The sequence below is a fragment of the Nuphar pumila genome, chromosome 3 (assembly GCF_984573655.1).
Source record: "Nuphar pumila chromosome 3, dmNupPumi1.hap1.1, whole genome shotgun sequence".
NCBI lineage: Eukaryota > Viridiplantae > Streptophyta > Magnoliopsida > Nymphaeales > Nymphaeaceae > Nuphar > Nuphar pumila.
In genome coordinates this window covers 130,115,620-130,128,187 of record NC_143251.1, presented here as the reverse complement: position 1 = coordinate 130,128,187, position 12,568 = coordinate 130,115,620, and the positions used below count along the sequence as shown (strand labels likewise).

General features: G+C 36.2%; 1 protein-coding gene across 2 annotated transcripts; it reads right to left on the bottom strand.

The window, feature by feature from the left end:
• Positions 1-4,055: 4,055 nt before the first annotated feature.
• Positions 4,056-11,490, bottom strand: LOC149843808 (putative apyrase 7). 2 transcript variants are annotated; one of them, XM_090001941.1, is made up of 3 exons: positions 11,323-11,490; positions 6,873-8,995; positions 4,056-4,439 (listed from the first exon to the last, which is right to left on the bottom strand). In XM_090001941.1, the coding sequence occupies exons 2-3, from the start codon at positions 8,716-8,718 to the stop codon at positions 4,138-4,140; spliced, it is 2,148 nt and encodes a 715-aa protein (XP_089858067.1). In that variant the 5' UTR covers positions 8,719-8,995; positions 11,323-11,490; the 3' UTR covers positions 4,056-4,137. The 2 variants fall into 2 exon arrangements, with proteins under 2 accessions (XP_089858067.1, XP_089858066.1); XM_090001940.1 differs by having other exon boundaries at positions 6,873-8,887.
• Between the last annotated feature and the right edge of the window lie 1,078 nt (positions 11,491-12,568).

Sequence of the window (12,568 nt, the reverse complement as noted above, 5' to 3'; positions counted from 1 at the left end):
AATTTGTTGAAAAATCTTCATTAATGACAATGCAGCAGTTATCATTGATCAAGAAGGAAATCCAAAAAGCAATCGAGTTTTTAGTTATGCTTCATCAAACCTCACCACATCCAAAAGAAGAGCTGATGGATCGCTCCTCCAGGTTCCTAGATCTAGGACATGAATGCAAATTGTAAAGTACTGTGGGTGCTGAGACTTTCCGAAAACCTATTAATCATCTATATAGGTCTCCAATTTTGTACAAATTAAAAAACCTTTGACACCATTTTCTTACTTTTCTAAGATACATGCAAACAAGGGAAACTTGATCCAGTGGGAATTTTTTTCTCGATTAGAGTATTCCCTTAATCTCTACTGCACATTAGATTTGCTCTATTACATAAAAAGCAGGCATAACACAATCTGACCTAAATTAGCCAGACAGGCAATGTCAAACTCAGCAGCATCATTAGATCTGGCTAAGCTGTCTGGAGGTCCAAAATATCCACACAACAGTACCAGGCTCGAGAGGCTGCATATACAAGTGCAACATAGGAAATGTACTTTCTGGGCCCTGTAACAACAGCAAATGAAAGGGGGCTAGGTTTTTATGCTAAAAAAGTAGATCGATGAGAAGCATAAAATCTGGAAATGCTTTGGTGCACTAGCAAAAAAGATTGCCCCTCTAAACTTTCATTGCAATTATTCACCTACGAAGAATGGTGTTTAGCTAGGATATTGTGGTTGCCCCATGGTTTTTTCTTGAGATGTAGACGAAAAATTAGCAACTACTTTTTTTGTTCAGACCGACCTACATCCCCATAACAGTTCAATGTTTTACTTTTACACCTTAAACTATTCGGATGGCATAGCAACACTTGTTAGTAAAAGAATTAAATGGTTAGGAAATCTTAATCAAAGAATGTATAAGTAGTTTTCCTTTTGTTTCTTTTGTCCGATGATGAAGCTCAGTTTCAGTTTTCTCCCTTCACATTTTTTTAGTTTTCACTTTTTGCACATGAGAAGCTAGTCGAAATCTGCAAAGGACACGGTATAACAAATATACATTATAAAGACAGCAAAAAAAACACTGATCTGGACAGGTCACTGATTCCACAAAACACTTACATTTACATACCCTATGACCAGTTTATGCGATGGTATAATGAGGACAAATAAAACTCATGCAAGAAATTATTGGCTACAAACCTAGAATACTCTGAAACAATCACAATCATGAATATATTAATTGCAATATTCACAATGCCTGGCTCACCGTGAGAAAGAACAAGCAAGAAAAGTGACACAAACAAAAAGCAGAAAAGGCTACTCAAATTTAGGTTAAAATTGAAGCAGAAGCAAATGGAACAGTCTTCCAGGAATTAGTTGGCAAGAGCACTTTGAAAATCATCAGAATCACGAATTTATTCATTGCAACAACCAGAACACCTACCTCACCGTGAGAAAGGCACATGCAAGTTCAGCCTCACAAACACAGATAGAAAGTGAACTGTTTCATCAAATTTAGACAAGATAGAAAGCACAAAAGTCAAACTCAAAGTTAGAAAGACTTTCATAGTTAAGAATTTAATCAGCAAATAAATGCACAACTATTCAGCAAGCTTTCAAAGATTGTCCATTCACTTCTATTGCATGACTTAACATTAGTAGATCGTAGGGGCCAAAACAACTGAACGATGCAAAGTGAATGGATGAATGTCACAATGTGGATGGCTTTGTTCATCTTGACTAAGGGTTTTGTACATGTTAGAGGCCATAGGCATGCAGATGTCTTATGCCGGGTACTAGCTACCACTTGATGATGATGTTTTCACAGTACTGGGCATATATAAAAGATCACTCTTGGGGATGTCATAGCATTGAGTACCTCGGACACATGATGATGTTTTCACAGTACTGGGCATATATAAAAGATCACTCTTGGGGATGTCATAGCATTGAGTACCTCTGCCACATGATGATGTTTTCACAGTACTGGTGCATATACAAAAGATTACTCTTGGAGATGTCATAGCAATGATTACCTCTTTTATTAAAATATCCATGCCAATCATCAAAATGCCACCATAAAAAAAGGTAGCTTTGGTTTCCTATTGTCATTCTTTATAAGCCAATAAGTTCACTTTCAATAAATACAAGTATTTCATATACCATTCCAAAAGTGGGACACAAGCAAACCCAAGTGAACTTCTGTTGAACATTCTTAACAAAAGTTTGAACAGCAGGGTCAGGAAAAAATTTCCAACTCACTTTAAGTGCCTGATGGCTTGATAGGTTGCTCTTGAAGAACAGTAACAGGAGCTGAACGACAAACTCTAGGAGCAACAAATACTCTGCATGTATTTTCTTACTAAACTTTGTCGAAGCAGCATGATGCAGTAACACAAGAAACTCCAAACACTTATGTTCCAGGTTTCATGTCAGTGTCTAATCCAACTGGTGTCCAGTAGCCTATACTTGTTTTAAAGTACATGTAAGGATGCATGAATTCAAATGTGCCTACAGAAATGTAAAACTTCTGTTTGTTGAAATTCAAGCATGCCCTCAAGCCAAAGGACAGGAATGGAATATCCAACTTGCTTTTGCTGGAAATTTTGATAGGGTGCTCCACCAAAAACAGAAAATGAAAGAGAATTCTAGTTTATATTTATCCTAGTGCACATTTTCTTACTAAAAGAACCTTGTTCCAGCAGCATGATGCAGTAAGAAAAGGTCCTTTGAAATGTTTTCGTTGTACGTTTATGTCATTGTCTAATCAACTGGTTTGCATAGCTACTGGCTTTATTAATGTCGTAATCATTTTTACAGATTAGAAGAGCAATACATCCTAAAATTTAAGGGGATATTGGTTTTCTTAATGAACAGTGTACGCTTCAGGATTACCTAAGATGATAGAGTACTCTGTCTCCTCTCATTCATTTTACAAACAGCCGTTGGATATCACATGGAAAGTACCATTCATCTGCAAATGTCATCATTAAAATTCCAACTCAATATCCCACCAATTAAGCAATTTATTGTAAAGATAGGTTCTCACTATCTGTGGTCTAACAGCTCAGTGTCAGGATGAAGCTTAATGATGCAACTCTAAATAAAAGTTCTGTACTTAGAAATTGCTGCAGGAATATCATGTACACAAAGAATGTGATTCGGAGATGCCACAAAACTCTAGCAACCTATGTCACATAGGTACGGTTGCGGATGCGGGTTCGGGTGCAGATGTGACGATGCAGCACTTTAAAAACACTTGGGTGAGGGGAGGGTATATATATCACTGTCACCAATATCACCAATATTTTAAAAATATCACAATATTATCAGCTATTTCAAGGTAGCCGATAATATCAAGAATATATCGCAAAAAAAAAATATCGTGATAATATCACAATATTTTTTGAGAATTTTTTTAAAGTTTGCATTTCCTATTTTTTGTTTCTTTTATATTTTAAAACCTTTAAAACATGTTTCTTTATATTTTTGAAATAAAAATAATGAAAAACTTATTATTTTCTTAGCTTTTTGTTGTTATTTATATTTTTTCAATTTTTTAAACTCCCAATATTTTTCCGAGATTTATCAACTTTTGATAATCTCTCCGAGAAATACCTTCGCAGAGAAATTACCTTTAATGATACAGGGGACTATGATATATATATATATATATATATATATATATATATATATATATATATATATATATATATATATATATATATATATATATATATATATATATATATATATAGAGAGAGAGAGAGAGAGAGAGAGAGAGAGAGAGACATATATGTGTGTGTACATTTATGCACATATATATATATATATATATATATATATATATATATATATATATATATATAATATTAGATAAAACTGGACTTGGTTAGGGTTAACCGAATCTACTTTTGGACAGAAATGAATCTCGGTTTGGTTGACTTCACCTGACACAAAGAAAACAGTGTCCAAGTGTCGCACCCTCATGGGTGTGGGTGCAACGCGGGTGCATTGCCCTGTTAGAAGAGTCTGTATTACATAGCTAGCAACAAAGAACAAGAATATTGCCGAATTTCGTCTACTATATTTGATAAAAATTGAAGCTGGGCAAAGTGTACCGGAGTGGGAGTGATTTACAAACACCTACTACACTTTCACCATGTGAGCCTCAGCAAGTGAGGAACTAAGGTCTTCCCTTGACTGTGATCGCCTGCTTTGAAGTCGCATTTGACTTCGATGGGGAGCCCAGAAGGATCCACTGCTATTTTCCAGCTGCATCTGCCCCAAACTACTAGTGGAAAAACTGTGAGCAACTCCACGGATTGGGGCATGTGGTAGAGATTCGATGAGGCTGATATTGCCACTGCGTAAACCATGTGGAAATCCAAATGGCCGTTGCTCAGAGCCAGCAGTTGTGGGACTTAATGGTGTCTTCACTCTTCCATCACCTGAAACATCACAAACAATTCAGAGCTTTTCTTGTGCAATATGTACGCTAGCCACATGTTATCATGCTAAAATCATTGACTAGCACTCTCATTCATCAGCTTCTCAACCATTTTCAGTTTTTTTTTTCTTTTTTTATCACCAATAAAAGGGAATCAATAAAAAACAGTTAAGTATCACTAGCCAGATAAAAGTAGATGTACAAGTTACAAGAAAAGTGCACACATGCTTGACATTTATAAAATCGTTCATCACTAATTTCAGTAATATTATAGGCAAAATATGCCTATCCATAAACACTGCCTCAATTTGGCCATCATAAAACAAGATGATGGGGTAAAGATATCAACCTCTCTTGTAGATTTATAAGACATTTAGTCCTCCATCAAGTGTGTATATATAGCTGCATGCGAACACGTGTGAGAGAGAGAGAGAGAGACAGAGTACTAAATATGAGCATCTGTATGCATCTATATGTCAAAACCATCAATATGTCACAGATATTTGAAAAAAACATGAAAATAATTGCTAAATTTTACCTGTTATTTTGTGAAATAACATTATTTTCAATATATCTTGAGATTTTCATTTTCCTATTTCCAAATTTTCAATCTAAACAACACATTATTCACAATCCACTTCGTTTCTAATTTGTACAACTAATTTTCTATAATAAAAAAAGACAAGGAATTTCAATGGGCAATATAAGTGTCACAGACCGGGCTTGTATGCAGCCCATGACAATAAGTGCCTGCAGTGCAACCATTTCTCAGAAATAAAAGAATAGCTACATAAAGTCGTATGAAGCGTTTGCAGTGGTATACTGATGTTAACATTCATAACACCTCTAGAATGAGACAATTAAAGATGAAACGACAGTGAATTATAGAACACATATAGCCACAGGAATTTCTTTTAAAAATTATAGACAGTGGCAGTTCTTTAAAAATAATTGAAAGTAACCTCTCCAAAACCAATGACATTGGTTCAATACCTTGAAGGGCTCTTTCAACTCTACAGTGACTCCAACCTAATGTCGAACAAGCATCCAAACCATATAAGTAGGACAAACTTAGTGACTTAAGTAAAACCAGAATCACTCGATTTTATAAATATTTTCCAAAGATCAGACAACTTTTCTGGGGGATACTTGATAGGAAGCCTGAACAGGAAGATCAATTCGAGGCTGCAAACCTGCAAATGTTATCAAACTGTTCCCCTGGGATGCAGCTGAGCAATTGATAGCATTACATTTTGAACTCCTTAAGCACTTTTATACCTAAATAAGGGGCATCTTCTTCCAAGTTAAATTAGTGGCACAAGCCTCCATCAGGCCATTATAACCAGTAGATGTGATCTAGATTATACGCTCCTTGTCTTTCTGACAATCACTGAAATAAAGAAGTGAATAATCTCTTTATAAGTACTAAGCAACATGCTGATTCTGGCAGCAGCCGCAGCACATATTTCCAAATATTATTTCAAGATCATACATTCTGATGAAATTGCATCAAGGAGTGGTGCTTTCTTCGTGGTTATTTCATTTACCAAACTAAATGGGTCATGCATACAAGACCAACCACTCACTAGTATCCTTAAACCTATATCCAAGTCTATGCTTTTGCTAGAGAACCAGTACAGCCATCTATTTAGTTCACATACTGTTCCAAAAACTGCAAGTGTTTTGAATCATCTAGTAGAGCAGATCTCATCATTTAAAAATGAAAATACTAAATTACAAGCAATATCAATGAACCAAAATTCATTACTAATGTGCTTATACAAAATTCCAATGAATACTACAGTAAAACTGAGGTCACCGCTGAGCAACAGAGAAAACTTATGCTTATGCTGTCCAAGAGAAGAAAAGGTCCAGAAACTTCACAGCCATATTGAGAGGAGGGTGAAACATAAAAGTCCAAGCATCTAGTAAGGACAAATCACCTCTTTGTATTGCAATACCTCGTCTAATTAGCAACATTGTATGGTGACAACTACACTAAACGGTGGAAAAAATAACAGTCTATGGAAAACAAAAATTCACCCAAAACCATCAATAATTGAAAAAGAATACAGGGAGAGGTTTTTCACATCCAGCTGGACGAGCTCTTGTAACAGATAGAACTAGAAGTAATTATAGGATATGATCAACCAAGAAGAAAACCTACATCATAAATGAGGCCAGAACATGTTAGCAGGTGGTATGCCATGGAAAAAACCCTCAAAACTATTAAAAATAAGGCCACAGATGAACAAGATAAATCATTAATTGGAACCATGATGTATACACAATATGAGTAACAAAATTATTATTAGAAAGCAGCAAGATCCAACCCTCATAAACAAATGTAGTTGCAAGATAAAACAATTATGAATGGGAACAGTAAACACAACCTGAATGATTTCATATGGAACAGCCAGATACAGGAGCTTACCAGACCACCCATGAGTAAAACCGGAATTGATAGGACTCCAATGCATAAATCTAAAAGGAGAGTTGTTTGCACTCTTGTTCATAATAAGTGGGAGAAATGATCTACGGAAGCATCTTGAGGCTCCTTTGCCAGTACAGTATATGATGGAAACAACGAGCACCAGTGATATAAATATAATAGCAATGAGAAGAGCTGGGTTCGACTTATGAGGGAAAATAGAAAACCCCTGAATCTCAATTGTTCTCGACAATATTTGTCCAGCTTCTGTTAAAGCAACACCTAGTGTCCAAGAGATGCTACCAGAACCAATAACTACTTGCTTATCATCTATATGTAGGCCATCTCTCAAAAGTGAAACTATGTAAGGTGCACGGAAACAATACTGCTCTATTAATGGCTGCGGGGCAACACTGTTTTTAGCAACTTCCCATGTTTTCCCACAAAAATCATGACCCTTCTGCAGGACATCACTGAGAGAAGCCTTGGAGCTCAAGTTAAAAAACTTGAAGACAACATAAAATCCAGACATTGCAAAAAACTGTCCATAGGGCTGGGCTAAATCATCACGCAGGGCACAAGGTTTCTTTGAACAATCCATGCTGGGATATAAATGCGACCATTCTGACAAATTAACAGTTGATTTTGCAAGTGACACACAATCCCCCCATTGTGGGACACCGTGCAATTCGATAATGGTTCCTGATGCTTTTTTTTTCATACTTCTTCTCCCAACCAGGGGACTTCCCCCTTGATCAATTGGAGCACACTGAGAACATACATACTGTTCTCTGTACCCAGTTTGCAAACATGGATGATCAAGTTCTATCTTGTCATTTACTTTCTTGATACTCCCAACATGCTTCTTGAGAAGAAGTGCAACAGATTTATCAAAGGCATCATTTAGGCCATAACCAGAAAGAGAATAGGCACTAAGATGATGCTTAGCTGCTCCAATGCTCAAGTTTAAACTAGTTTTATCATGCAAAATATTCTGAGTCTCAAAAGTTACTTGCAGAGAGGAACCACCCAAGTCTAGGGATCCGAATGTTGATTTTGACTTTCCAAAGCCTAATGTCTTCATGTGATAATTGAGAGCTATCCATCCATAATAAGCTTCCTCCATGCCAGTGATAATCTTCACCCACTCCTTTTGACACATAAATGACGACCTTTTTAAAATGACCAACGCATTATCCAGAAGCCATTTTGAATCAGCATGTGGCAGCCGTCGAAGACCTGCTGTAGCATAAAGGTATAAAGGAGTGCTCTTGTGTGCTCTTTTGGGTATTTGCCTCTCAGCCCACTGAAGAAGGGGTTTTATGGCAGACTTCAAGCCCGACATATTGTGTACAAGTTTGTCAAAACCAGGTTCTGTTTCCATACGACGATAAGCACGACCATTCCTCACAATGGGCTTTTTTTGAGGGTCCTTAGGCAAAGATTTAACTATCAAGGGAAGACTTCCATGGCGTCTACTTTTATCAGGTAACCACTCGTACACATAAACCCGGGTGCCCGTGCTTCCGCTATCCAAAATTACAGAATATTGAGAAGATTTGGTAGACCAAAAAGTACTGAAATACCTCGAACAAATGTAGAAAGACAAAGTAAGCAAGAAAATGAAAAAAAGAACAGTAGCTATTCGCAGCCATCTTTTACGTGCAAATGAGGATGGTGGCGAGCCTTTCTCCTTTGAAAAACTTGAACCTGCAGTTTCCCTTTGCAGAGCTGTTGGAACAAATTTTGCACGTGCTGTGATTGTATCAGTTCCATAGTCACGATGGCTGTCTTCAGGAATAATGTTACTGTAAGTTGAGAGATCTTGTAGAGATGAGGAAGGTCTCATGCTTATTTTCTTTCCATATCCAGCTGAGCCAAATCTCCAGCTTGAGGCTGTAGCTGAAACTGAACCAGATGCAGTTGGAGAATGTGGTGTTGTCACATGCCTTAGAGCTGCAGATAAAATTGCTGCAACTTTATCAAGTCCTATCCGTTTAGTTTCCCACCTTTATTTACTGTAATATCAATACCCAAAAAAAGATCACTTCAAAATTGTTCAAACTTAGGGTAGATGAAAAGAGTGATATCAACAGCTAACGCTAGGCACCAAGAACCAACACCACCTGAAAATATTCAGTGAGAAGATCATGGAATAAGACATACATAAAAAAGGAAATCAATAATATGGCAATTAAAATGCATAATTGACCAATCCATTCAAATATCATGAAATACTACATAAAACCACTAAACACTAAATACCAATCTTCATAGATATACAGGTTGAGCATGCTGCTATATGGGCCAATCCATGAAGGGTGATTTCAGGATTAGATCTGATCGCCAAAATATCCACACTTTGAATGGTAACAGATAAAGACAGACAACAAACAGTAGGAAGAAAAAAAGAATTCCAAAAGTACTCAACACTAGACTAATTTTCTTCTTGAAATCAACATCAGTAAAATAGTAAAACCAGATCCAGATTGTCAGCCACAAACTTTTTGACTTGGAAGGAACTAGAACTAAAAAGAATTAATAAAAACTTAATACTCCTCTGCAAGCATGCAGCTTGTTTTTCTCACCATCTGCATGTGAATTTATGCAAGCCAACAAATAATCTAGAAATCCAGTTACAGATTTTCAAACTTGAATTTTTTTATCTCTCTTAGTTTCCTGATGAGCTAGAAAGAAAAGAAAATTTATTCTATACCCTCGTCTGCCCTGATCCTGTATGGAAAAGAAACAAATATTGTGAATGGTTAATCAATGACCAGCATGGAAAGCAGCTCAGTCAGATCAGCGTGGTGGTAATGACAACATTGCAATCTCCATTAAACAGTTGACTGCACAACTTTCACCCCTTTGGTCTCTGTTAGCTCAATGTCCATCATGGTCCGAGTCACTTGTGAAGATAGCTCCTCTACCTCTACTACTAACACACGTGAATGGACTATGGAATGAGGTCAAAACTCTCAAGAATTCCTAAAATGGAAGAAGAATTCAACTTTTGAATCTCATCATTCAAGAAGTCTAGCACCCTTTACTCTCACCAAGCCTACTCCAACTAAATAGGGTCAGAACATAAGATTTTGTACCAACTGCTGAGCAAATTTACAAACTTAATCGCCCTACTGCATCGGGCTAGGATCAACAAAATATTTAATCTCAGCAACAACAAATTTTTCTTCATGCACAGTTTCAAATGTTGAACAAAAGGAGCTTTCTCCATGAAAAGGAATGTTCATTTACTCTGACCATGTCCTTCTACTAACAATAAAGACTTCATAATTGCAGCAATATAAAATCTAACAGGATTTCATACTGAGGATTGAAAATTAAACTTACAGACAAAGAAAACATTGACACCATTTTGCATCACTGGATAATACATTCACTTCACAGCACATCTCCAATATTCCATCATAAATGAAATTTTGTTGGTCAAGCGTATCTCACGCAGCAAAATGTGATCCTCGTTTTGGTAGCTTTAGCATGACAGAAAAAGACCAAAAATTATAAATCAGACAAAATCTATTTCCAAACCCAAAATACCTCTGCAATTGTTCAACATTCCCACAAAAACGATAATTAACAGTGATGTCAGACACTTCCTAAAGAACCTGCAATCTTACAATATTCCATACACAGTTTGATCGATCGCAAATTGTTATCAATAACAACACATACCCAACATCAAAGATGACTGAAAAGGCGCTAATCACTCAGTTTCTCAACACCTCAACACCAGTTTTTCGTCTGATGTCTGCCTGATAAGACCCGTCTATATAAGCAAAGAAAATTGTACACAAAGCAGGGAATCAACACCATACAACCTGGGCATAAAAAATTTCATCTACAAAACTTACACAATTATAGCGTGCACAAAGTAACATAGCCAACAAAACTTCATCTAAAGATCAAAATGCAATTGCTAGTGGCGTTTAGCAACAACAATTCACAGTTTTCGGATTCGAATCGTTCAACCCAAAATTAAATCAAGCACTACAAAATGTGGCATACTACCATACAACCACTTCGCATTCGACTAAAGACCACGCCGCAGTCAGCGATCCTAGTCCACACTGACAACCCCAAATTCTCAATCACCACTACGAAGAATATAACAAAACAATCGAAGAAATCCCTCGTCCATCGATCACCGACCCATCTTAACTCAAAATCAACACCACCACACTTCTTCCAAACCCAAAATCATCAAACTCCACAACAAGTAAAGCGAAAAACCAGCAAGAAAAAAAGTGCCGAAAATCTCAGAACCCCAATTTTAAAAAACCCCAAGAAATCGTCAAAACACACACCAAAACTCAGGCCTAGAACCTCGATTTAGATCTTATATCCCAATAATCACATCACACAACAAGCAAAGAACTCACCAGACGTAAGAAAAAAAACCAAATCCAAAAAATACCAAAAATATATATCTTACCGAGATCCGCATGCACTTCCCATCAGACGAAAAAATCTTCCCCGAAAATCGCACTAAAAGAATTAGTAAAATCAACGATCCGAAGAAAATTTTATGGTCAGAGTTTTTTTTTCTGATCCGTTCGAATCGAGTAAGAGTGACCAGGAAATCTGGGGAAGAAAAATTGAATTAAATTATTACTATTTTTTTTTTTTGAAAAAAACGAAGGGCCCGAATCGGAATATATATAGGAAGAGGGAAGAAGAGGGTGGGGTAAATGGGAAGGAACGCGGAGATTATTTCTTATGTAATCAATTTTAATAATCAACGTTAGTTTCATTTTTTAATTCGGTTTAATTTTCGTTAATCAATGATTAAGACGAGGATTAGTTTTTTGTTTCTTTCCATGCAAATGACGTTTCTATCCCTGATTGATTGGTAAACTGACTTTCATGTCACTGAGTCAGTCAGGATGAATGGATGATTAGTTTGTTATTCCAAAACATTATCAGCTTTTTCTTCTTTGATGTGGGTATTTGCCACGTGTCCATCTACTTTGCAGTTGTGTCACATATAACGATATTTTCACTGATCCACATTATACAAAAATAACGGGATATTTTTGAAAAAATAGTCTCTATTAAAAATATTGTGTTTTAACCCGTTAATTGTAACATTTTTATGCTTATCTATATGTTTATGCATTATGTATGTTATGTATATTTTATATTTTTTATATGCTGAATTTTGTCGAAAAAACTATATTTTAAAAGCATTTTTCTGTGAATGAGATTTTCGGCAGTTTTTTCTAGGAATGTCTTTCACATCCTCAGTTTTATTATTATTTTTACAAATTAATAACAGGGATCGAGTACAAATCGGTCTGAATTTCATTAATGCAAGTTGTTTTGTTCCAATCAGACTCCACATATGTGATTTACGTCATTCATTTGCTGAAGATCAACATTTAAATTGCCAAAATCCGACCTCTGTGCAGGATTTTTTGCTGATTCTCAAATCAAACGGTTGACAAAACAAAAGAATTTATAATTTAGAAAACCATTTTTATTTTTTAAAAGATTCGATTAAGGGTCGATTGTTATTAAATCGACCATGTTAAATCCATCTATAGTCTCAGATTTGATCAAAATAACTTGCATCAGAAGATTTAAGGGGGCATGAAGATGGGGGATGCCATAGGGGATGAGATTGAGTATGGTTATGACTCAATGAAGGTAATACCAATGTTGGTTAGGGGTCGGGTTTG

What these genes read in the sequence shown, in the direction of transcription:
- LOC149843808 (XM_090001941.1), bottom strand. Translation starts at nt 8,718, where the DNA reads ATGAGACCTTCCTCATCTCTACAAGATCTCTCAACTTACAGTAACATT. An exon ending in TTTTACTCATGGGTGGTCTG is followed by an intron (nt 4,440 to 6,872) that starts GTAAGCTCCTGT and finishes GTGATGTTTCAG; the next exon opens with GTGATGGAAGAGTGAAGACA.